The following is a 26,404-nucleotide window of genomic DNA, read 5'->3' as shown; positions in this document are numbered from 1 at the left end:
GGCAAAGGAGGATATTATAAAATACATAAAAACAAGTTACTTCAGTTCACACCTCTGACTGACCCCAGTTGTGTAACACAACCTACACTCCCCAGTGTTTACTGTGGCCCTGACACACAATTTAATTTGCCCATCAAAGTTACAGGTGATCTTATCTTGGATCAGCCCAAAAAAAATTTTGTTTATTCCATGATGCAGGCCTCCAACTAGGATTGCATAACCCACTTCCTCAATAATGCTCGGGCAGGCTTCGCCATCCTAACTGACGGCACCACTGTCTGATGTGCTTTGCTTCCATGGATCCTGGATGCCACCTGCCCTCAACGCTGTCACTCGACATTAAAGTTGGCTCTGTAACAAACAGGCGCATTTGGACAAACCTGTATATGGGGCAACGGTGTGTATCTAACTTACAAACAATACACACACACACACACACATATGTATATATATATACATATATATACATACATACATATATATACACATATATATGTATATATATATATATGTATATGGAAATATGTGTATAGATATGTATATATATATATATATACTGTATGTATACATATATATACATACAGTATATATACATATTTATATCCTTCGTCATTTCAAAATGAATACGCTGCAAATGGGCAACAACAAAATGGTAAATGTCCTCTCTTGCAAAACTGGAAAAAGAATGAATAGAATGTATCTCTGGAGGCATATTTTTTTTTTTTTTTTAATGAACATAAAACTTAGCCTAGTATTACAAGAATTTTCAGAGTAATTGCTATGTTCACATGGGCAAATTAACTAAACGTTCAGGGCATCAAAAGGCACCAACGCTGAATCCGACAGTCCCATAATTTCCCTGTTGGGTGTTCAGTGTTCACTCGATTTGCAGCCGTTGGGGACATGCATGTTAATGTGTTTCAGTATGCATGCAGTACACTACCACAACATCCAGGGCTGAACATTTTGTGCACGCAGCTCATGTCATGCTTAGATTGCACTGGGTCAGTAGTCTTTGAAAAGGTAGGGATACTAAACTTTCCGATGAAATTTATGAAAAATGGAAGGAGAAAAAGTCCATGCGACGGTGAGATATCGTGAAAGTAGGGCATTTAGTTAGTTATTTTAATATTGAAATTTCTTCAAGTTCGGCAGGCCGGATTCAAAAGCTGCGTCCGTTATCCCGAGAATTGCGCAAAACCTAAATATCGCAACAACAAACTGGTAATGGAAACACAAACTTGGAAAAACAAAGATGGATAAAAGGTTTTGACGCTCTCATTAGGTGTTTTTTCAGACGTATCCATGTAGAGGTATATCGCAGAAGTGTCATGGAAACACTGTCTCGCATTGACACATCACTGGACGTGACGTACGGAGTCACGTGACCAGTTCACTTCGAGCGAAAACTCAAAATGTTTTGTTCCTCCATCCTCCTCAAAGCGGAGTCTAGGAGAATTACGGCTCATGCATTTCACACCATTCAATGGAAACTTGCAAATCGCAACTGTACTTTGTTGAAATTTTAGAAATATTGCTTTTATTTGGTGAAAACCTGTCACGGAATCGCAGCTAGTGACTGGCGTCACGGCCAGACTTTGGAAATGATTTAAGAGCCGTCGACAAACATCTAGGCAATTTTATTATGAAAATAAGACAGAACATTGATTGAGCACATCCTTCCTTCCTATCATGCATTAAAGCGGATGGACACACGTGGAGAGAGAGCGCGTGGCCGGACAGTCTCTCTGCTACAGCTGCAGTGCAGTTCTTCAAATGTCTGGGTGCTTCACGGGACGCCACGGTAGGGAAGTGCTGCAAGACCGTCCGTGGTCGTTGGCGTGAAATCTGACGGATGATGCGCCGGCTCTGCGTTGTGGCTCAGTGATGGAAGTGTGACTTGATCTGAATTCTGAATGTTTGCGCGCTGCCGCTGGGTGTTCACTTGGCCTCCTGGGCTTTCTTGGCACTTTGTTTCTCTTTTGCCTGTTGAACACAAAACGACCATCATATGTATGTATGTATGTATGTATATACATACATACATATATATATACATATATGTGTGTGTGTGTGTGTGTGTACACGCTAGCACATACCTTCTCCACCAAAGGTATCAACTGCTGGTACTCTGCCAGCGTCTTCAGTAGCTCCATGATAAAAGGAAGGTAGTTGTGCTTTCGCCGGATGTTTTCAATCTGCGGGAAGATTTAAAACAAACCGAATGTGAAGTCTCAGAAGGAGAGGACAAAGATGTGAGGTATGTGCTGCAAAATAACAATTAAAAAAATAACAACAACTCTGTATTCATGAAGCATAACATACAATGTTTTTTTTTTTATATAGGACATAAAAAAAAAATGTCCTGCTTCAGCCTGATGAGCCATTTTCCTTTTATTATCAGGCCATTTCCTTGAGTTCCCATCCATCACATGATGACAGCATGTGGCTGCAGAGAACGCTAAGCTGGCCACAGACCCACCTTATATCTTTTGAGTTTCTGATTTTCCTCGTCAATGAGGAGCTGGTACTTGGCGATCTCGGACTGGATGGAGCTGAGAAACGTGCTGCTCTGGTCTGTGTCCATTGGTTCGTCCTGGAAACAGAGCACAATGACTGTATTCAACAATGATACAACATGCAACCGTGACCTAAAAAAAGTAAACATGGGTTTTGCATAACAAGAGATAAACAATAATTTAAATATATAACGCTGATTTGCATTGATTCTGAGCGTCCTTCTGTTCCATTCCGTCGTGTGTTAAGCTGCCTCGCCTTTGCTGCCATCTAGTGGTCAGATGTGTTCCTGCAACAGCAATAATGAGGAGCTCTCGAGGTGTGATGGCAGTCACAACCTAACAGTGTACACCATGATCACACGCAACCTAAGTGTGGTTTGTTTCACAGCACAGCACGTCACATTGTAGACAACAGCTCGCACTTAGAATGTGTCTACAGCGTCTGCAGGAAACAGCACTGAAGAGAGATTTTTCTTGAAGGCAGTTAACAGTTTGAACCCCAGGTTGATTACAAGTAAAAAAAAAAATAAAAAATGAATGAATAAAAATAAATGCAATCCACCACGAGGTAAGATTTGCATTTATTGCTGAAATTCCCTCGTATTTTTGAATGTCTGGCCGGACTCGAAGCCAGCGAGTCAACGCGGTGTCGCTGCAAACCAGCAGCCGATACAACAAAGCACCATCTGTCAAATGTGACATCGCAGATTAGAGGATGGGCTCGGAAATAAGCTGCTCTTGACATTTCAGGATCAAACTCACCATCACGCTGTGAAGTCTGACATGTGGTGGTCTTCACGTGTGAAGCTTGTCAGGCAGAAGGTAAAAAAAAACCCAAAAAAAAAACCACACACAACGAAGCCTGCGTGGCGCTGCGCAAGAATGGGCTCCTTTTGCTGCCACTCACCTCAGTAAGCTGGGTCTGGAGCTCGGCAATCTTTCGCTCGTATATCATCTTTCTGTCTGACACGATGGCCATTAGGTTGAAGCGGATCTCTCCTTCGCTGTACCTGCAGATGGGGGGGAGGGGGGGATAATCTTTCAATGAAGGAGAGAAAACTGACAGCAGCAGCAGCAAAGTGAACAGTATAGCGCTCCAATGGTATGAGTTGAACAGGAACTGAAACAAGCTTGTGGGACAAATTGGCTTCACCGCTGCCGTCTTTATAATCTAGTGTGTGGTGTGGCGCCCCCTGCTGTGTCCTTTAATAAATTAGGAACACATAAAATCAGTTTCAGGATGATGGGAAAAAAAAGAAAGAATCATATTTACTTCTGTATCCTTTTCTCAATGACTGGACGGACGGCGCTGATCCAGTCATCCTGGTTGCAGGTACCTGTTGAAAAAGAACAGGTGCAAATAAATGAAATGCTTGCAGGGGTCAATAGACACACAGGGATGCACTGAGACTGCTTTCTTACTGAGCGAGTACAGTATAAGTACTTGCATTTCAGTACTCAGTGATACCAAATGCGTAATAAGGCCATCATAGATTATAGAATTACTTTGATTTCCCCCCCCCCACAGATTTCAGAACAACATTTCTCTGCACTCTCTCTGCAATAAAACACTTATTTCTATTTCAATGTTCTGTACATAACCTGTAAAATTTAAACAAATTTAACAAAATCCATCATATACAGCTGGAATCGGGTTTGTTGTATCAGCACATATTTTACGTGTACGAGTAGAGTACTACTCAACCCCGGTATCCGTACCGATACCCAATACTGGTATCAGTATCTGTGCATCCCTACCTACACAGTAACCCGGAAGAGGGGCTTTTATAAAGTGAAAAATCACCTCCAGCTTGCACCGAGGGAAAATCACAGAATCGGCACAAACAAAACAAAGTGACGTCTCGCTCCTCACCCAGATCGATGGGTCCTTCTCGGAGCCCGTCCAGCTCGTACAGACGGCCGTCGACGGGGACGTAGCTCACAAAGTGAAAGGCGTCTTCGTCCTTTGCTGAGGACTTTGCATCAAATTCAAACATCTGCTGTCTGCAGGGACCAAAACCCACAAAACAACAATTAGAATCATAATAGCCCAAAAAAAAAAAGTCTGTGCATGTGTGTGTGTGTGTGTGCGTGCATGTGGGGAATCAATTTTCTCAGTCACTGTCGATTTTGAAGACACAGGGGTGCACACAGACAGGCTTCAGCAGCTTTTTTTTTTCTTTTTCTTAAATGATGACTGAGAGACTGCCGAGTGCTTAACGACTGCACCAGATGAGGGATCGCCGGCGACACAGTTCGACAAGCCCACTGAGTGCAGCCAACTCTCATGAAAAGTCTCACGAGTTTCACGAGTTTCAAAATGTCAAACACGGGCGACATTTTGCTCGCTGCCGCAGTTTGTGCCTCTTTCTGCTGCTGCCAGAAATCCATTAAAAACAGAAACAAACAAAAATGTATAGCGGACGCAAACTCTACTAAATACTCATGCAGCTGTTTGATTATTGTGACTGATTCCCTTCATCTTTGTATTGTGATGCAATTTCATGCTTACCCAACTATTTTTTTTTTTTTTTTAATTATCATTATTACTGGCAACATGTATTTGTATTGCAGCAATAAGTACATTTTATCCAATTGCGTGCAGTCTGCCGGCACATAAAACACAAACATGTCCTAATTCAGTATTTCTCAACTGGTGGGTTGCGACCCAAAAGTGGCCGTGGAGCTGTTTTGATGGGGTCGCAGCTTTGTGGGGATAAAATTTACACTACCAGTCAAACAAAGGCTTCTCACTGAAGGCATGAAAACTACGTATGAACACACACGGAATTATGTTGGAAACACGTTTTATATTTCAGTCCTTCAAAACAGCCGCCTTCCATAGACAGCATGCTTAGAGTTATTTAATGTTTGTCTTTGCTGCATAATTACATATATCTTGCTCATGTATTGATGATGTATTCAGTATCTATCTGCAGTGTGGAAAGTCGTAAAGATAAAATAAATGCATTAGAACGTGTGCCTAAACTTTATATAGAGGTTCTATGGCATAGAGGTGCATTGCAAAAGCGTCATGGAAAAACTTTTTTTTTCTCATTTACACGTCAGCGGACGTGACGTACGGGGTCACATGACCAGTTCACCTCAAGTGAAAATGACGCGTTATGTTTGGTCGGTGGCGGAGACGGAATATTTTTGACGAGTAATCAAAGAGAAAAATATAACCACCGTTCTTAACAGCAAGCAAACGTAAACAAACAAAAGCAAACTCGGCAAATTTCATCCTGAGACATTTGACAAGAATTCGCTCATGGCTTATGCGCTTCGCACCATTCAATGGAAACACCTGCAAATCGCAACTGCATTGTGTCGAAATTTTGGAAATATCGCTTTCATTTAGTGAAAAAATTGTTATGAAAACACAGCGACGGACAGGTTTCTTCACCAAACTTTACTCAGCGAGTGCTGACTGGTGAGGACGAAGCCCCGCGGAATCGGGTTTGAAAAAAAAAAAAAAAAAAAAGGGAGCGAGTCCTCAGGCAATTGCAGTAGTAAAAAAAATACAAAATACACAACAAATGGGCCCAGTGGAGAGTTGAGAGTGTAGCTAAAAATAACAGGGAGCCAATCAAACAGAGCTTCTCTGGCCGGCGAATGAGCCGAGACTTACCTGGCAAAGCCGTTGTGAACTTGTCGGATGACTTCAGAGTTGCTAAGAGCCAAACCTTTCATCTGCAGAGAGCGAGACGTGGAGGATTATAGGAAGGAGCGCAGAACCGTCACTTCAAACATACATCGCTGCTATAAATAGGGGCAATGTGGGGCACATTTATGTGTGTAAGAAATGGGCCAAAGATGGACTGGGGGGGGGGGGTTGGGGCGGGGTTTAATTTCAGTCACATTAAGGATACAGAAATCTGAAGAATACTGCATTGCACTGTGTCAGATAAACTTCTGCCGCGGTGATTTCACCAAGCGCGACGATCGTAAATACGACAACAGATGGCTTTGACGAAGCAGAGGAGTTCTCCCGCTTACTTTCTAAATGCCGAGCAGCATAGATCAGCTCAGCCTGGGCTCTCCTGAATAATTATTATGGGACAGACAAACTGACTCGTCGAGGTTTCAAAGGCAAGAGGATAAAACTGCCACTGCTCAAAATGGGAGGGGAGGCCACTAAACTCACTCTGCTCCCAAAAGAAAACCCTCTCAACGTGCTTCTCGGGTAGAGCGTCAAATGATGCACTGTTACGTTGCAAAGGCTGACAACTTTCAAACTGAAGAGCATTGCACAGATGTCTGTATTGACTGTCTCAAACAACAAAACCACGACTAATTTTAAATAACAATGCAATTCTGCTATTAAAACAATTATTTACCAATTATTAAAATAGTTATTCACTCGTTTTTTGCTTCCGTCGAGAAAGTCAAGATCTGAAATTCAACGCTTGGCTTGAGTTGCACCTTGAGTGGAGGTATAATCCTGTTTTTACTTCAATTGTGTTTTTTATGATAGTGGGGAAAACAACCATAAAAACAAGTTGCTGACGGACGCCGAAATTCAACTGCGAGCGCGCAGCCCAACATGAATCTAAATAAATGAACCACTCAAACCGAGAGGCAGTTCAGGATTCAGAAAATATACCGTGAACGTACAGCAGCATCGAAACTCTGTGAAAACTCTCGGAACTCTGTCAGGGTGTCGCCGAGCAACATGTCCGAATGGGAGCAGTTGAGCAACACACTGACGATTGCCTGGGTGGCGCAGGCGTTGTTGATGACCTGGGAATGACAGAACACACAGAGAACGGAGCTCAAGAAACACACAGGAAGCAGAGTCCTTAACGCACGACGCAGCGAGACGAATCACGCCTCAGCAAAACCGAATGCCTTCACCTGCTGGTTGTCAGATTCAGGGAGATTGAAAATGAAATACATAAATAATGAAGACATAAGACTGATGATTTTTTTTAAAATCTGAAATAAAAGCTGAGGAACTTTGAATTTTGTTTCGAGATCTGAGAGAATTTGAACTGTAACTCATAATAGTAGCCCACCAAATGAGGAAGACCGAGAGAACAATACCCGAAATCCATGCTAAAATAGCACAGAGCTACACATTTCTTAGTTGCGGACTTCCATGTTAGTAAGTATTGCTCACACACATATTTACCGTAGAGAGGCTGAAAATACCTGTTTAGCAAAGAAGAGGTGGTCAAGCCTTGAATCTTGGACGATGGACCCTGCAGGCTCCTCACCTGGCTGCCATTTGAAGAGAAAAATCAGCCCATGAACTGGCCTGTAGCGGAATAGACGCATTTAAAAAAACAAATCTTGGCAATGCAGTATAATTCAGTTGCAATACGAACATACTTGAGGTTGTCAAAGTTCTCTGGGTCCATACTCCATATCTCTTCAACCTGAGCGCCTTTGCAACCTGCCCAGGACAGACAGGCAGTCAACATGAGTGGATGGTTACTCAAATATCGAACATTTTCAGAAAACGTTGAGCAGCTCCTGAACAGCGTGGTTGCAGCGTAAATTGACAGTTTCTCCTGAGGACGCGTTGGATGAAGAATGAAAAAAAAAACACCTCTTAATACACACAATGTGTGCACACAGGCAACCCCTAAAGTAACGTCCCCTATTTATTTATTTTTATTTGAGAAGTCCAAAATGTTAGGATAAGAAGTGGACCATCTGGCAGTGTTTGAACAGCCCCTGAGCAGCATAATTGCACTAAACCTCTCCTGTGGCCGTGTTTGAAAGACAACGACAACAACAACAAACAGCATCACTCCCCAATTAGCGTTTGTTTTGTCGCGCCGTTGTTTTGAACGCTGACTAATGCTAGCCAGTGTAGCCACTTAGCATCGCGAAATTATTAACTACAACTGCCTACTATTCGTTCGTACGCAATGGGGCATTTTCGTTGCCGGTCTCAACACACAGCCTCATCATTATTTCTGTTTTTACATTCTACGTTTTTTCTCTTTTGCAACACGGTCGGCAAATTCAACACGACGGCATCTCCGTGACAGCTACTTAGCTTTAGCATTCGCATCCCGCCGCTACATTGACAGTGTGAGCAGTTAGCGGTGAGCTAACAGCCACTCACCGAAACCTTTGATTAGTTCTGTGAACACGCCGGGGTCGCTCTCCATCAGACACCACTCTCCTGCACTTCCAGCCATAATTGAAGAATGTGGTTGCTTCTTCAAACTACCGCGCGCACATGCAAGCTGCTAATTTAAACGTGTTGTATACCCGCTAGACTGGCTAATTTTCACTGGAGTGACCTCAGCGCGATGCAGTGCAATATGGGAGATGTGGGCGCGCACGTTTTATGTCAAGGCGTACACCGGCAGATGCGAGGAGAGAGGGAAACTCATTGAGAACAGTACTGAGGGCAAATCTAAAGTCACTGTATTAGGGAAAAAATGGACTGAAGAGCTTAAAAGTGGACGTTTTTATTTGATTAATATGCATACACATACATTCAAGGCATTAGGAAAACGTCATGAATATATGGATTAAAACTGAATCACATGATTCATGACAATATTCACATACAAACAAAACAGTTAAATTCCAAATGGCATTCCCGATATCAATGAAACTGACAAATGCAACTAAATAATATGCTCAAAGTAATTTGTCAAGTTATAAAAAGAACATGCTGTGTTTTAAAAGAAAAACTCAACAAAAAAAAAACTAACGGAGATAAGACGTTTTAACATGAGAACATACAAAAAAAACATGTTCTTTTTATTTTTGCGCAATGAAAACTGGAGCAAAATGCCAGTATTTTATGACCCAGAGTTGTTCACTGTTTGACACTTTAAGCCTCCCCTCAGACACATTGTCGAAAATAAAAATAATGAAAACAGTTCTTTACAAATTTGATTTAAAAAACAAAACAAACAAACAAAAAAACAAACAATAAAAACAGCTTAAATGCGTTTATAAATAAAACTTTAAGCAGCCTAAGATCAAGTAAAAAAATCACTTGGGCATAAGAATAATACAACCCTGTTCAAGTCACATAAAACTTGTAATATGAGGTCAAGCAGGCGGAGAAGAAACACGGGATTGAAAAGTAATCCAAGAACGGTTAGTCATTTAGTGAACTGCCCACTGCCCGAGCCTTCAGCACCAGACGCCGCGCAGCAGGGGGCACACTGCTCGATCAACGGCAACAACTTTCCCTGCTGGTGGAGCTGCTTGGTGTCAGAGCCACCCCCAATGCAGTTTCCATTAATGAAGACTCTCGGCACCTGGACACACAGCATCACAGCATTACCAGGAAGTCGTGGCAACACACATTTGCACAGTAGAGATTAAAAGTGTAGTTTTAGGGAAGCAAATCTTAAACACTTCTTTATAAATTAAATAAGACAATATCTATGCATATTCTATTATTCAAACCTATTTTGACTTCAACTGAGGTTTTAGAGGCGGATGCATTATTGGCCTGGCCTACAACATAATATAATTTTCGATCTCATGATTGTAATTGCGTTCACTCAACCCAATTAAACAAAAAGACTGCCGGAAACTAATGTATGTAAGAAACTACACAGGGTTTTCACTGGTATTTTCTCTACTGGTATGACTAAGTTTTGTATGGCTGGCTTGCTCATGCGAGATTCACTGACAATCGTGGAGTGTTGTGGAGTCTGGAGAAGTTTGCCCTGCTATAGAAACCACTGAGACAGCCTGAGACTGGCTGCCATCTTGCTACGAGACTGAGGAGGTCTTGCAGCAGCACTCGCTGCTGGTTCAGGGCATGAACTGAGGAGCGCTGTGACATCGCTGTCAATAAAGTGTATCGGTGTCAAGGCCAACAAAGGCCAGAAAAAAAAAAAAAGTTGCTGTTGACAATTTAGGTCACCAGCAGGGTGAGGAAAGTGTCCCGGTCAGTGGGTCAGTCGGAGGGAAACACTGGAGTGGCTCTCTACTTGTTTTCTTTTATTGGCCTCTCTTTCAGCACTCTTGCGTAGAACACCATGAACCCACACAGTAACACAGTGCCACTGACCATGAGCAATATGTTCAAAGAAATACCACACTGTGTCGAATAGCATTTTAGTATAATTTCCAACAGTCAGTTATGTATACTCTATACTTTGCAAAGTTCTAACGACTGAAATGAAAATAAAAAAAACAAAACAAAACATTCTGTAGGAGTGAAATTATTTGAAGGAACAGTTTGAAAAAGCAAAGCTAGACTCTTACTGTTCTGGCACCGGTCAACTGCGTGAGGGCTTCTTGCAGTCTTCTTCCATCGTTGTGTTCATCCAGCTCAATCACTTTGTACGTGGCACCAATTTCATTAAACACATTCTTGGCCATCTTGCAGTAAGGACAGGTGGTCTTGGAGAATATCACCACACAGTTCTGAGACACAACCTCCTAAAAGTTTTGCAGGAAAAAAAAAAAAAGTGATTATGTTGACTCATTAGTTAACAGAAAGAGCAAAAGACGCGGCACACAGGCCTTCACAGGGCCGTGTGTTACAACACACGGGGCATAAGTAGCTGTTCAGTCTGAAAGCACTTACCTGAACATACTGTACACAGTTTGGACCGGACCCAGCAGTAGATGATGTAAAATTCCCCATTCTGGCAGAAAAAGAAAAGAGCACATTTGAACATGGGGAAATCCTCAACAATCACCTGACAGGCTTTCAAGACAGCACATCCAGGTTATGGCAATAACCTTAGAAAAGAAAAAGCATCACAGGAAATGTGATGGTTGACATTTATCATAAACAAGAGGGACATGGCTGTTGACGTCAAAATATCCATTTTTCTTTTTTTTTTAGCTCCTGGCTCTGACTGCACCTCGTCCCGAATGTCGCTCACTCAGGGTCTTTAACTGCACTAAGTAATCCAGGATTAGTAGGCTACTCTTTGGTGCCATTTGTAATTAGCGACAGATTAGCTCCAAGTACGGTGCGTTTCAAACAACTGAAAGTTCGGTCCTGCACCTGGGATTGAACAGAGATGCACGAACACGGCTAATGTACTCATTCAATCATGTCTGATATGAATCAGAGGTTTAGTGCGCGAGTATCCTGCGTGCACATAGATTAAGTACTTCAACACGTGACAAATCACAAGCAAAAAAAAAAAAAAAAGTTGAATATCTCACAACACAATGCATAGTCAGTTAACATTTACATGCCGAATTCACGACAAGGGTCTGTTTTAGTGTAAATCTCACAAACGGTGTGTAATTGTTACTGGGCGGTGTATTTAAGAGACCCTCTAAAATCAAACAGCGATATTGCTTCTGAAGTCCTTTGCTCGACAAGGTTGCGAGTCACCTTCGAGACGCGACATGATTTTGACGTAGCATTTTTCTTTTCTTTTTTCTATTTGAGTAAGACGAAAACGACATGCAGCAATTAGGAGAAAGGTTATGGAGGAAAATTGCATCGCAGATTTCGATAGCCTGGTGTGTTTAAAGTGACTACACGCCATGATAGTGTTTTCAGTGGAGCTGAGCAAGGAAACGACCTTCGGCAGCCGGTCCATGCCGCCCTGCGGAGACATCCTGCTCCAGCAAACATGTCGAAGAAGACGCAAACGAACCAGATGGAACAGAGCTCTGGTTTCGAATTCAACATGCGGTTAATGAACGAACGGGTTTCGACGTGCCACACCGACTTCGCTTCTCGCCGAACACTCGCGCTCTCACTGTTGTTTACACACTCGAGCTCGTGTCGCCGTTTCCCCCCCCAGAACTGTACCTTTACGTGACCACCGGAAGTACTTTCTGACGCAAAACGCAACGGCGCCGAAGGTTGTCGTTTATACGACGCAAAGCGGAGGCGTGGCACTCAAGACGATAGCTTCTAGCTATACTATTACTACTACTACTAATAATAATAATAATAATAATAATAATAATAATAATAATAATAATAATAATAATAATAATAATAATAATAATAATAATAATAATAGAACAATACATTTGTTGCAACAGTAAAATAAACATATACATACATAAATTGTACCATACCTACATATACCATAAGACTTTATACTCTTATAAGAACTAAGAATATATTTAATAAAATAATAATAAAACCAGAGGAGTCTGGGAATTTCCTTTATTTTCAAAGCTCTTTTATTTTGAAATGACCCTTTTCTACCCCTTATTTCAGAGGTGCCAGATGTTTTTTATTTTATTTTTTTGCTATCGAGTGGGTTATGCATGACGGTTGGTCAATTTTCCAAGCTGTCTCTCTAATAAAGGAGGGGAAAATATGCCCAAATTATCCTTTCAACCCACTCGACAGAACAGGAATCAAAGCTGGTATAATCGCTGATTATTTCCTCTCTTATCCTCAAAGGTTTTCGTTTGCCCTCCTCCTTCAAATGCAGGGAGAAATGCATCGGTTCAGGAGGAACTATTTTCCATTTCCCCTGTTATCCCAGAATAGGCTCACAGACTAGGGAATCAATTGCATATCTAAAGACATCTGATGAGGCAGCAGTGAAGCGCTTCACTTCAAATACCCCCCCACCCCCCCCAAAAAAAAAAAAAAAAAAAAAACAGGTAGGAAATGCAACGCTTCGAGAGCAAATCCGCAGCATCAAAAAGATCTGCACTTTTCCCCTCAAGGTGCTAATATCTCAACATAAACCTAAAAATGTTATGACAAACGTGGAGAATAGGTTTAAGGTTCAAATGCTCGCTCGCTCACTCGCAGACATTGATATGTGTGATTGGAGTGTTGGGCGGAATGAATCGTGGAGCTTCGACATCAGTGAAGTGAGAGTAAATCCTTTCACTTACTCTGAAAGGTCAAGGTCTTCCTTCAGATGCGTGTGTGTGTGTGTGTGTGTGTGTGTGTGTGTGTGTGTGTGTGTGTGTGTGTGTGTGTGTGTGCTTCCATTCCATAAATTGAGAAGGAGCACCAACCTATGTGATGCTCTCGACCTGAAGAAACCGTGTTTTCCGTTTTGTCTTTAAAGGCACCGCAGAGTTGCTGCAGGGATGAAGATTTGGATAAGACGGGAAAAAAAGGCGAGACTTTATCCCACACCAGGGACTTTCCTTGTGCTAAACCAGCGTGAAAAAACCTATAATAATGCTCCATCATGTCCTCTGAGTGACGCATCCCGCCGCTAAGGTGCTCTTCAGGGCTGCCTGTGTGTTCTGCACTGGTAATTTATTCAGCAGGGCAGTTTGGCCTTCATACCTCTCCTGCGGCACCTTAACCCCTGGTGTTAAATGTATTTCTTTGAATTGATTGTGCCTGACTATATAAAAGTAAAGGTGGAAAAAAAAAAGAAAAGCTGAGCCTCTTTGAAGGTATTCAGGTCGCTAGCATTAAATAAAAATGCACTTTGAATCCGTAGTAAAAAATGAAATCTTGCTATTCAAAGAAGAAAATGAAAAAGTGTGAATGATAGCGGAGGATGTATAGTGGTTAGGATGTATAGTCATGAACAGAGGAAATGCTTGCACGATAATCAAAAAGGGACACACAGCGGAACGTATGCCAAAACTGAAAGCAGGTTCAGTCAGTTTATTTATTTGCACAATTATTACTGGCCTGGGGCCTTTCTGTGGGAGTTCTCTCTGTGTCTGCGTGGGTTCTCTGCAGGTTCTCCCCCGTTCCACCCACAGTCCAAAAACATGCATCTGAGGTGAACTGGGAACTCTAAATTGACCGTAGGTGTGCGTGAGAGAGCGAATGCTTGTTTGTCTTTCTATGTGGCCCTGTGATGAACTGGCAACTTGTTCAGGGTGTCACCCTATCTACCACTAAGAAAGTGGACGAGGTATCCAGGTTTGGGTGTGCAGGCCACCGTAGTTCACGGGAGAGGGGGAAGAGTGAACCCTTGATGTTGCTGTTTCATCTTCAAAATCTCCAAATATGACACACTTGACCTTCAAGTTGTGACTTTGTGACCTGCCAGAACTAACACAATGCTAATAATAAAGGTTTGGCTCTGCTTAAATGACAAGAAAACATAGAAACCTGTTGGCCATATGGATGTACTTTTACTTCTGTAAAGCTCATCTATAGATCAATAGTAGTCTGACTCCAAATTGCCTGATGATGAAATAATATGTTAAAACCCTTTTATGTCACAACACATTTCTTATAGTGCCATTACAGGCACTTTTATTAAGCATTCATAATCTCCTTCATGTAATACAGGTCCTCAATGGGGCGTGAAAAAAAAAAAAACATGTCAAGCTGCGATGAAATTCTAATGTTTGAAAGTGCTGTGTGTTGACAAATGGACATTTTCCTACCCCACAGTGCCAAAGAGACATTTAATTTGTAACACATAATGGGGTTGACATATACTCCCACTTTCACAAGCTGCCTTCAGCGTGTTGCAAAGTTGGGAAACTGTCTGAGCTGGTATTTGTTTACCCGTGCAAACAGGTTGCAGAGAAGAGCATCCATCACCAATAATGAATAACAATGTGCGAGTGTGCAGATCAGAGTCAATGTGTAACAAGATCGAGTCACTCGGAGAAAAGCTTAAAAACCAGAACATTACTCCCAAGATAGACTCGCTGTCATTATCTGTGGATAATTTGTCTTGGAGAAAGAATGAGAGAATGAGGAGCCATTAGTGTGATCCATTTCACACATTGTCTTGTCATTAGGCCTCTGATCCTTCACTTTGACAAATAGACGTCAGCACGGGGTGAGCTGTTGACACTGCCTCCACCGCTTTAAAATCTGTGATATAAATCACGGTATGTTCGTGCAAACACTGGACACAAAAATCGTCACGCATTTTAAAAGGTGTCTGTCACATTATTCGTTGTTTTCAATTTATTATCTAGATGGATATAAAAAAATAAAAAAAAAGTTGGAAAGCTTAATGAATGCAAAACATTACTCATCTAATCAAGACCGGCATGATTCATTGCGTTTGACATCATTAGCTCAGGAGTTTCGGGAATTACTTTCACCCGAGTAAAAATCTACATTTTCAGTTTTGAGGAGCCCAGTTGCTATCTTGTTGAAATACTTGCTGTGTTGAGGAAACATTTTTTTCCACATCCACCAGTGGGACAAGAGAGAACTGGAAAAAGTGAACAATAAAGAGAAATGAATGGGAGAATTTATATACTTGAGAATTCTAAACAAATGTCTTGAGGTGTGCACCAGAATTATCACGAAAAAAAAACCCACAATCATCACCACCACCGAGTGCCCTTGAGCAAGGCCCTTAAACCACTGCCTGCTCCACCAGTGTTGCACTGTGACAGCCCACTGCTACCGGATGTAGTGGAGGTTAACTACCAACGGAATGGGTAAAATGCAGCGAAACAATTTCCCCAATGGGACCAATGAAGAAACTTAACACTGTGCCGTATGCCACTGTAATGCGAGAATAATTTGTATTGCTACATCGCCACATGTATTTACATTTTGGTTAACTCAGCCGGCGAAGATCAAAGTGCTGAGTCATGAGATGTTAATTTTGGCCCCCGCCCCTCCGATGCTTGTTTCAGATGGTTGAGGGCACGCAGCCTCCGACGAAAGAAAATTCCCAAATGAACCCGGCATTGATCAAAGCATGGATAGCTCTCAGCCGTAGTTTGATTGAGTGCTGTGGAGTTTCTGCTTAACAGGCAATTGGCAAAGTGCATAATAACTCATTTTTAGTCAGTTCGTCGATAGGATAACACTAAAATCTATAGCACTTACCATGCGTATAAGTAAAGAGTGTGTCACTGTGATTTTTCATCTCACGTCAGATTAGTCCAGACCTTCGCCCACTCTTTTTCTTTTTTCTTTTTTGTTAAGAAAACTGTCAGTGATGGCTGGCTGCAGTCACAAGTGTTTAGGTTGATTTCAGTGGCAGTTAAAGGGGAAGTGTGCAAGTCGGTCACTTCTGAACTGTTTTCATCTGCAGCGCTCTCTCTCGAGTTTAATGGTGCGTACCACTGTCATAGAAAATTTGGTCCTTCTGGCCGTGCGCATTTTTTGTTCCATTGAAGTCATTGGACCAGTGGTGTTAACGTTTAACACGGTGGAATGCGTTATATATGTCTTTGTAAGAAGTGAATATCGGTGCTGTCTTTTTTTTGTCACGAGCTCGACCCAACACAACAAATAAAAGCAAGAAAATGTACAAAAAAAAGTGTACGCTTCACTTCAAGTGAAAATGGCGTGTTATGATTGAACGGAGGAGGAGACGGGATATTTTTTTTACAAGTAGTCAAAGAGAAAAATATAACAACCATTCTTGGCGGCAGACAACATCCAAATGAAGATTCATCGCAAAATGTTTTGTGCCCCCATCCTCCTCAAAGTGGGGTCTGACGGGACGAGAATTACGAGAATTGTACTTTGTCGAAATTTTTTAGAAATATCACTTTTATTTTGCGAAAAACTCGAATGGAAACGCAGTTGTTGTTGCCGTTACCTGTGATCACTGGAAGCTTGATTTCACATTTCAACAGCCTCTATATATAATATTGGAAAAAGAAAACAAAAACCCTTGCCACCAACAAATGTCAATAACTCAGGATTTTACGGCTGGCACTGCTCTGGGGTGTGTGCCTTTTTCCAAGGGTCTGCACTCAGCTGTTGACTGCTTACACAATCACTGCCCCTGAAGGCAGCACAGCCTTCCAGTGCAAAACAACAGACACTCTGGCCGCAATATATTTCTCAGACAGAACAATTTATGGGCCATCACTATTAATCATTGCCGTCGAAAGGAAGATTGCCTAACTCATCCCGAGGACCCCCCCCCACCACCACCATCCCTCTCTTACCCTCCCCAAAGAAATGTAATTCGCTGACTGCCTAAAGTGCTTACGGGGTGAGCTGCAGATGCATTATGCCCACGCCTGGTTCTCAGGCCTGCACTGGCATTGCAATAAGCAGTGTTGATTTAATATCGTTTGCTGCATGCATTTTCTCGGACGTGTAATCAGTCCGCAAGGTTCTCTGAGAGGCTGTCATGAATCTTACCGGCTATATTGTACGCCCCCCCCTCCACCTCCCGCCCACCCGTTTCCTTCTCCTCCAGTGGACAATCACCAGCTCGCCAGCAGGACGCAGCAGATCCAGCAGCCACTCCTGATTACATTCACGAGTTGGGCTGCCAATCGACTGTCTGGATGCAATCATGCACAGTACAGTTTTTTTTTTGCTTTCTTTGTTTTCTCATTGTTGTTGTTTTGTTTTTTTTTTGAGCCAAATGCAGCAATGCCCCTTCAGCTTTTCTTAGAGTGACTGAAAGCCTATTTGTAAAATGCAAATGAGTTTTAAAGAAACGTCTGAGTTGGCTGATTTTAAAACAAGAATGTCAAGGCAGCCACGATCACATTTAAAGGTCCAGTGTGCAAAATCTGGCTTGCTTTATGATGTTATGTTAGTAATGAGTAAAATGAGTAATTTTGTTTTCCTAGCCTCACTTGTGAGAATATACCTGGAGCAATAAGGGTCTTGCTCCTAGTTTGCTGCGATCTTGCAATGCCATTTTTTCAATGAAGCCTGCCTGACAGTGGCCTGAATTGGAGACGCGCTATGAGGCTATGAGTTTTCTTAAATACCGGGCATCCTTTAAAAATTTTACACATTGCATCTTTAAGGAGAGAGCAGCAACATGGCTGCATAGACGCTATTCTATAGTTTTAAACTATGCTCAAAGAATAAATCCCATCAAATTGCTCAATAGTCATGCAAACATGTAAATACAACACATTCACCCTGATATTCAGGAAATGTCAAGGCTAACTGAAGTGAAAAAAAAAAAAATACAAATATGAATTGAAAATGAAATCAAGACGGGATGAGAGATGAAAAACGCAAAGAAATGAAGACGGTTCTTTGAGCCTTTAATCTTCCAAAGCCACTGTAATTAATCTCTTATCTGCCTTCATCCGTTATGAAACGCCGATGTTGCTGTGGCTTCTTTTTGATCAGGGGCCTCTGTCCAATCAGGTTGAGGAACCCATTTGAGGGGGCGTGTCCTTGTGTGTGAAACGTGATAGTGAAAGCTCCTCTTGCGTATTCTCACCCGTCGCTCCCCAGGGATTTTCAACTCAAGCCTTGATTCTCTGGCGGAAATGAGAGCTACGGGGCGGCAAGGTGTCAAATTTGAATCACTTTGCAGTTCATCGCACGTGTGAGAATTTTTTTTTAAAAAAAAAGGACTTTCCTGTGCAGTGTGTTTTTTTTTTGCATGCTTGATAGAGTGGATATATGCATGGTGGTAACAAGGTTCCTCCTAATCTGACAACAGTTGCGGGTTATTTATAATAATCTCTACAGAATTCCTGAAAAACACTCATTCCAAAACAGTCATTAAATACATTCAGTAACATAAATTAAAAATCTTCTGTTACAATTTGCAGCGATAGCTGAAGCTCATCTGTATCTGCAGAAACTCATTGATGTCTGCATGTCATCCTAATACACAATTTGGTGTAAAATCTTAGCATCCTAACAGCATTGGCCAAGCAGTTCAAGCCGTTCGACCTCACCGAGACTTGTATCTCATTACAAAATAAATTGCGGCTCATAACCGCACAGCTACAGGGGAGTTTATTTCATATATTTTGCCCATATTTCCTCTGTGACAACAAATGATGTGGACGGAGAGTTTGAGCCGCAGAGGAGTAGATTGTTTTTTTTTTTCTTCTTTTATTTAAACGCGTTATGGTTCTAGGCTGCTAGTGTTGCTCAATTCATCAGAAAGCCCAACTTCTCTAAAAAGTAATTTTAAAATTCTAAACTTATTGTAGGCAAACGTCTGCAGGAAATACAGGGGTGGGGTGGGGTGGGGGGAAAATTTAATTTGTAAGGTTCAAATGAACGCTGTTCTCCTCCTCTTCTTCCTCTTCCTCCTTCACTTGTGTCATCTGCAATTTCACAGAGTCCACTGTAGAACCAGCGGACACGGCCGGTGTCAGCGGGGACCGTGCCACCGACAGTGACATTTGTTTTGGGGAAGGTTACGACAAACGTGTCAAGAGAAGCATTTCCCCCACTGCTGTCAACATCAATTGGCGTTTTTTCGTCGGTTCTGTCGAGGGGACAGGTGTGTGTGTGTGTGTGTGTGTGTGTGCCGAAAAAGGACGGGTCACAGCTCTTCGCCATGTGTCACATAGAGGCTGTCTGTGTGTGTGTGTGTGTGTGTGTGTGTGCCGAAAAAGGACAGGTCACAGCTCTTGACCACGTGCCACAGTGTATGCACGCGTGTCTACATGCACATGCGTATGTGCGTCTGAAAGAGAAGAGAAGTTGCCGTCGAAGTCCTCCCTTGTTATTGAGGATGGACTCCGCCCCACAGCGTGTTACTGTGCCACCGTGATGGAGGTGGATACCAGCGGGTGTCGGAGGCTCCAGGCTGCGGTGGAGATTTCACAGCTCCTTGAGCAAAGTAATCCCGCAGCCCTCGACACGAGATGGCAAATAAAAACGACCCCCCCCCCCACCCCCCCACCCCCGGACGAACCCCCGAAACACTTATCGAGCCCCAGCTGGCGCTGATCTGTATCTCTCCGCCGGCGTCGAGTGCTGCTGTTCCAGATAAACAAGGTGGGTGGCTCGCCGTAACGGCACAAGAGGCAGTTTAACCTCTCATATAATCCGCGCATTAATATGCATTAACGCGGCGCACTAGAAATGGCGCCCACCTGACGTGCAGTTGAACGGACTCAGGTGGTTTCCCACGCGGCTGCACAAAGCTGTGATTGACATTTAAATTAGCTCTTGTTGTAAAGGAGTGTTGAGGTGTTCCGCCTTCTCAACGCTCTCCATCGGCTTCGAGGGGGAAAAAAATAATGTTTCCTTTGATCCAACGATAAATGACTTTTCGCCTGCTGTTTGGAGCTGTTTTTTATTCAATTTGCACCCCATCCAAATGAAGGCCAAACAAGGTGCATTGTGTGTAATTCTCCGCTTGAGCTGAAGAGGGCAGAGATGTTTTGCTGGATTGCTCGGCGCTCAAGTCCAGTTTGCTTAGACTGTTTTTTTTCCCCCTTTGTGCAACTCTGTTTCGAGACAGAGTTGCACATATTCACTCAATTCTCCGATAGCTTGTTCCAGGTTTACGTCCCTCCATCGCGCGCACATGTTTTAAAATCCAACATGAGGCTCTTGTGCGCAAGTGCAAAAAAAAAAACCCAGGATAATTGCAAATTGGACTGTGCGGTGCACAATGCGCGCGTTAAGGGGAACTTGCAGCGTTTATCTGCAATAATCCTCAACCCCTCCGGGACCCGCGGGCCAAGGTAGATAAGTGAGCGGCCAGTCGCGGCCGCTGTTCTCGCGTGGGCGGCCCGCAGCAATCACAGGCGTCGTCCTTTTTGGCCGCGCTGAAGCTGGCGATCCATCTTTCCCCAATTCTTTCCAACCCCCGTTCCCTTATCTTTTTCCTTTTCCCTTTTTTTTTTTTTTTTTTTTTTTTCAGGAATCCTTCCCCCAGCCGCAGGTTTATCAGGCAGCTTCAGAGCCGCCATAGCCAAGCGCCAGGTCTCTCCGCGTTGCTTTATCGGGGCCCAGAAATATACGATGACCTTGCGGCGACTTAAAGACTTTTATCAAAAGCACAATAATCTCCCTCGCCAAAAAAGCGCATCGGCGGGAAAATAAATATATAATTAAATAAATGCATGAATGAAATGCAATGAAATCAAATAAACAAGTCAGAAGCAAGCAGGTAGGTTGGCACAGTGAGGGTGACGTCCCCGTCTGCTAGAGCCGCATAGGGAATGAGGTTCTGAGGCGTGCTGAGCGTTCTCAACACCCACACACACACACACACACACACGCACACAAAATTTAATCTATCCATAGCTGCTCACAGAAGAAGAAACACATTAATTATAATTAACGTCCTCCATACTGTATGTAAGAAACAGGGTAGGAGACGCCTTCCGTCATTATAGTGCGTATTATTTATTCCTTTTGGAAAAAAAAGAAAAAGAAACGAGTGCCTGACCGAGTCCTTTCATGTTGCCAAAGAGTTGCGCTTTGTGTTATTTTTATGCGCGGCGGCGTTGGGGAGGGCTGATTTCCTGCAACAGGATTACAGGATGTTTGATCAGGAGGAGCCGTTTCCTCCGTCTCTTCCTCCGGACTGAAGACTGACAGGTGTTTGCTCCACGCCGTCCTTCGCGCCGCCTGTTTCAAAAGATTTGGCCATTTGCTGCAAGCTCTTCCCCTCTTTAAGTCAGTCAGTCCACAACGCACCACAGAGATTCTACTGCCACTAAACGTCGCATGTTCCGTCACGGCGCGTCAATGCAACCGCACACAATTTCAAGGGACAATATGCGATTTCCATCATTGTAAAAAAAATATTGTATTTGAAGCTCTAGTGTGATTTTTTTCTGGAGTACAACGTCACATCCCCACGGCTTCTCTGTCTGTCGATATCAAGACCTTTCTTTCTATCCTCTTGTTTACAAAGCTGGACCTACTCTCATCCATTGGAACAGCTGCCCTCCCACCATTGGAACCAGCAAGAAGCAATCGCCTCTGTGGTGGGTAAATCCTCTGCAACTTGAGAAAATACACATGCAAATAGCTTGAAACATGCCCTGAATTCATGTTAACGCTAGGAAAAATGACACTGGATCAAACCCAGGATAAATGTTTTCCAAAGGGGACAACTTGGGATTCACCAATACTGATACCAGCATTGGGTATTGGTAGCGATACCGGCGTTGAGTGGTCTACTCACACTTGTTAAATACGTGCCGATACCACGGCACCAATACCAGCTGTATATGTAAATTCATTCATTCATTCATTCATTCATTTTCCATACCCGCTTAGTCCCGAGCTCAGGGTCACGGGGGTCTGCTGGAGCCTATCCCAGCTATCTTAGGGCGAAGGCAGGGGACACCCTGGACAAGTCGCCAGTATATGTAAATTGTAAATGTAAAGTAAATTGTAATCATCACTCATCTTCATGAATGGCAGGCAAGGGGGGGCAGCGTTTATTTGATTTACACGCCCTTTTGAGCAAAGGCATCAAACCCTCAAAGTCATCCTTTATCTACCCTGATTATTTGTCGGGGCATATTTAGTCAAGCAATCAGTTGATTGCCAACTCAATGTTACCTTTTTTCAGTTTTCCTTTTTGTTCCGCTTTCCAAGGTCAACTATGGGAGCAGGAGGCATAGGAGTGCTGCTGTCGTCACTTCGTCTGTCCTGGATTTCAAGCAGCACAACGTTCCAAAAGATGACAAGACAGGCTCAGTTCAATGTACTATTTCAGGATAAAATAAGAGTCAAAGAGGCAGAAAACAAAAAGCAAGAGATGTAAGAAATATTGGGGAAAACAGTGAGTTATAGGTGAGATGAAAGACGAAAACAAACAAACAGTGCAGGAAAGCTAACGAGGCGAGGTTCAAAGACATCGGGGTTGGGGCAGATAATCAAAGCGTGCAGGAGGAGAAGGGAGGAAGAAAGCAGCGCAAGATGACAACAAGACACAAGGGAGAAGACAAAGCAGCAAGTAAAATAAGAATAAAAAAAATAAAAAAAATCCTAAATAAGAATAACTCAGTAAAGCTTCTATACTCTGACCTTCCACTTTATTAGGTACACCTTGCCAGTGGCTGGTGATGGTATGTGCATCATGTGCGTTCAAGGTTGAACGTGTTGTGCATTTAGAGAAGATAATTTACCCATCTTGGTTGCAATGCGCAGTCACTGAGTTATTGTTGCCTTTCTGTGGTCTCCAGCCAGTAGAAAGGCCCGTTCTGACCATTGACCCCTGACATCTACAAGGCACTTTCTGTCACACGGAGGTGTGGGCAGGAACCAAATGCAGACAACTCCAGGTGTTGGAAACAGACATCTATTTGTTTGAACAAAACTCAACAAAAGGTGCCTTTATGGGTAAATAAGAAAAAAAGAATTACAATAAAAAAAAAAGGGAGACTTGTACTTAAAAGTGATAGAAAACTGGAACTGACTTACAGACCTGCACAAAGATACAGTGAACATGGGGCAGATAGGTAACCCAGATGAGACAACTAAGATGAAAACGATACGAAAACTGAGCAGAAACAATGACTGAACACAAAGGAAGACAAGGACTATTTTTTCCAGGAGGGCAGGAGTGCACAAGTGAGAACAATCAAGGGCAGGACTTACAACGAGACACGGATGAAAATCATGAGCCAAAAACGGCGGGACAAAAAACAGGAGGCAAAGTGCATAAAACACAAGGACAGAGGAGACTTTCAAAACAGGAAACACGAAAACAAAAGACCATGACAGAACTGGTGCTAGTTTCTTCTTGATCAGACCATTCTTGGTAAAATCCTTGAGGATAGCTGTGCGTGAAAATCTTAGTCGATCAGCTGTTTGTGAAATTCATTGGTCGTCTTCACAACGTCTCCATGCCCATATGCATCGAGTTGCTACGATGTGATTGACAGATGTGCTATTTGCATGAACAAGTAAGTGAACACTGTATCTAATAAAGTGGCCGGTCAGTGCATTTTGTCTTTTCAAATGTTTGCTTAACCCTGGAATGCATGGCGACATGTCCAAGGATTGGCCCATCACGGATGGGATTGGTTCAAGCACCACCCTGAGCCTGAGTGCACGGAAAAACAGACAGACAAGGAACACATAGACTTTTCGTTTGCCAAAAGTCAGCCCGTTTGTGACTTTATCTCGAATACAAACACAATGATTTTCACATGGAGGGAACTATAACCCCATGGCTTACATGAGGTGCACATGACTAAAGTAGTTTGACTCTGTGCTTCGTGGTTAACGCGCATATTTTTTTGACATCTTCCTAGCATTCCTAACGGTAATACCTTTGTAAAAATCCCTGATAAGCTAGGATTTATATTTTTGAGCTTGGACACATGTCAGTTAGGATTACTAGTTGAGTTAGTCATTTTGGGACCTAAGAAAAAAAAACTTGGTTTGGGCCTCCGTTCCATATATAGCGCATTACTAACAGTATCTGTTGGGGCCCATCATTACAGATGGGACCATAAAATCGTCATGTTTTCCCCTCCTTGACAACAGCTTGGCATGCAAGCGTTTCAGTACAGGACAGTACAGATCTGCTGTAAAATACCATAGCCATAAAGTGACAGCAGACACATCATGTTTGCCTTGCCTGCTTTCTTGTTATATTTGCTTCAGAGTTGTTACTAAGAAGTGAAGAATTTTAGACTCCACTAAATCATTCATGGGCAGCCAATAAAAACTGCATTCCGGAGGTCAGTGATGATGGTGTTGGTGGTGTATAAAAAAAAAAATAAAAAAAAATCCCTCATCACCAAAAGCATTTTGAAGCGCTTTGCACAATCAAAGAGAAAAGCAACGGTTCCCTCCAGAGCGAGCATGAAGCGACAGTGGCCAGGAAAATCTTCCCAGCAGGAAAACCTTGAGCAGAACCCGACTCTGGAGGAATGAAGAGCTGGACATAGAGACAGAGACAGTGGCAGGCAGGCCAGAATGAGCAGCAGTGGGGAAACGTCCAAATCTTTTGTATTTTATAAGAATTACAGGTCAGTAGAAGGACACAAATATACATACATGAGTATAAACAGGCAGGTCTTTGCCACCTGTTCAAGATGAGACAATAAGAATTGAATGAACTGTCAATCCTCTTGGTTTTTTTTTAGCCATTTCTTTCAAAAAAAATATATCCAATATACAGCATTTGGGAATATGTAGGCATTTAAGACTGTGTAGTTTTGGGACGGAAAAAAAAAAAAAGATCCTCCAGAAGGCAAAACAAATAGTTTTGCCCCTTTTAACGCTAGCATGGCAGCATGCCTTTTGTCTGCTTGCATGTGATACTAGAGTTAAGCTGAACCTACTTGCTGCCTCTTCCTGACTGTATCGTAACTGCAATAGCTCTGGGGTCCATTATCGACGTTGACCCTTCCATATGTGGCGGCAGCTGCTGCACCAAGCAAAAACCTCTGGGGTAACCATAGCTTGCGCCCACCACATTTAGCTGATGACAAAGTTGATATAGAACGTAAAGTGAACAAAGATAAATGAATGAAAAATAAGTACATGAGATGGAGAAATCTAGTTGTATAAAATTCACCCTGGCTGCCCAAAACATTCCTGGTGAATAAGCAGGCCTGTTGTTTTCAATATACATGTTAAATGTCGGCAAAGAAGCACCATTATAACAGATTGCTGGGCTAACAAGCCATGCAAAGGTTAGTGAAAAAGTATTCCAGTTCAGGTCTTGATCAGGTCTTTCAAACCTCTATGAACGAAACTAAGACACAAATAAAAACAGAGGTACTTTTCGGATACAAAGATGAACGCCTTCATCCTTAATGGATTTTTTTTCTTTTGCAGACTCTCGAAAGGAAAATTTTGTTTGTTCCCAGTTTACCTTGGGAGAGCTACAGGAACAAACAGGGTCTCTCCTTGTTTTTGATGTGAAATGACAGATGGTCAGCTTGTGTGGTGTAAAATACATCTTCAGATGTAAGAACAATATACTACTCTATATAATAGACAGATGGTGCAGAAATGTCTTAATTAAATGACAAGGCACAGGCAAACAATCAAAACAATATATAGGTATTGAGCAATTATGCAGGAATAACAGGTATTTAGAAAATATGAAGAAAAAATAAGCAAAGTTAATCATCATGAATTCCATCCAAAAGTGTGTGTGTGTGTGTGTGTGTGTGTGTGTTTTTAATTTGTTTCATCACCAATGCACAAAACACAATTTTCATCATTGTTAGGTACAGGGTTAATGAAAATGGATGTGAAGAGCTCTAAACGTTATTTCTTCTGGGGCGCAACGTCACACCACACACACTCTCTGTCTGTTGATATGGAGCCCTTTCCCTCTTCTTGTTTACAAAGCCGGACCGGCTGTGCCTCCCACCTCTAACCCACTGAAACAGCTGCCCTGCCACTATTACAACTAACGAGAAGTATCCGCCAC

At 42.6% G+C, this 26,404-nt stretch overlaps 2 protein-coding genes across 4 annotated transcripts; both read right to left on the bottom strand.

Moving 5' to 3' along the window:
- Window positions 1-1,624: 1,624 nt before the first annotated feature.
- uchl5 (ubiquitin carboxyl-terminal hydrolase L5) lies at window positions 1,625-8,805 on the bottom strand. The gene is made up of 11 exons (XM_076045282.1): window positions 8,599-8,805; window positions 7,854-7,917; window positions 7,674-7,779; window positions 7,137-7,262; window positions 6,151-6,212; window positions 4,393-4,523; window positions 3,793-3,856; window positions 3,427-3,529; window positions 2,483-2,596; window positions 2,100-2,198; window positions 1,625-1,986 (listed from the first exon to the last, which is right to left on the bottom strand). Exons 1-11 carry the CDS (start codon window positions 8,672-8,674, stop codon window positions 1,942-1,944), a joined length of 990 nt encoding a protein of 329 aa, XP_075901397.1. The 5' UTR covers window positions 8,675-8,805; the 3' UTR covers window positions 1,625-1,941.
- Window positions 8,806-9,391: 586 nt separating this feature from the next.
- On the bottom strand, window positions 9,392-12,310 carry glrx2 (glutaredoxin 2). Of its 3 annotated transcripts, none has more exons than XM_076045285.1 (4): window positions 12,241-12,310; window positions 11,044-11,106; window positions 10,719-10,895; window positions 9,392-9,757 (listed from the first exon to the last, which is right to left on the bottom strand). In XM_076045285.1, the coding sequence occupies exons 2-4, from the start codon at window positions 11,101-11,103 to the stop codon at window positions 9,599-9,601; spliced, it is 396 nt and encodes a 131-aa protein (XP_075901400.1). In that variant the 5' UTR covers window positions 11,104-11,106; window positions 12,241-12,310; the 3' UTR covers window positions 9,392-9,598. The 3 variants fall into 3 exon arrangements, with proteins under 3 accessions (XP_075901400.1, XP_075901398.1, XP_075901399.1); XM_076045283.1 differs by lacking the exon at window positions 12,241-12,310 and adding an exon at window positions 12,005-12,219 and having other exon boundaries at window positions 11,044-11,104; XM_076045284.1 differs by lacking the exon at window positions 12,241-12,310 and adding an exon at window positions 11,202-11,992 and having other exon boundaries at window positions 11,044-11,104.
- Between the last annotated feature and the right edge of the window lie 14,094 nt (window positions 12,311-26,404).

This window comes from Nelusetta ayraudi, unplaced genomic scaffold, assembly GCF_046127955.1.
Source record: "Nelusetta ayraudi isolate G7.1 ecotype Tasmania unplaced genomic scaffold, CSIRO-AGI_Nayr_v1 ptg000084l, whole genome shotgun sequence".
NCBI classification, from domain to species: domain Eukaryota; kingdom Metazoa; phylum Chordata; class Actinopteri; order Tetraodontiformes; family Monacanthidae; genus Nelusetta; species Nelusetta ayraudi.
The sequence above is the reverse complement of the archived record's forward strand: the minus strand, read 5'-3'. Positions and strand labels throughout refer to the sequence as shown.

Excerpts from the sequence above, each read along its gene's own strand:
- glrx2 (XM_076045283.1), bottom strand. The coding sequence starts at position 12,114 with ATGTTGAATTCGAAACCAGAGCTCTGTTCCATCTGGTTCGTTTGCGTC. Across the intron at positions 10,896-11,043 it reads ACTGTGTACAGTATGTTCAG|GAGGTTGTGTCTCAGAACTG; the intron begins GTAAGTGCTTTC and ends CAAAACTTTTAG. Across the intron at positions 9,758-10,718 it reads AGTTGACCGGTGCCAGAACA|GTGCCGAGAGTCTTCATTAA; the intron begins GTAAGAGTCTAG and ends CTGTGTGTCCAG.
- uchl5 (XM_076045282.1), bottom strand. The coding sequence starts at position 8,674 with ATGGCTGGAAGTGCAGGAGAGTGGTGTCTGATGGAGAGCGACCCCGGC. Across the intron at positions 7,918-8,598 it reads AGAACTAATCAAAGGTTTCG|GTTGCAAAGGCGCTCAGGTT; the intron begins GTGAGTGGCTGT and ends TGTCCTGGGCAG. Across the intron at positions 3,857-4,392 it reads AGAAGGACCCATCGATCTGG|GTACCTGCAACCAGGATGAC; the intron begins GTGAGGAGCGAG and ends CTTTTTCAACAG.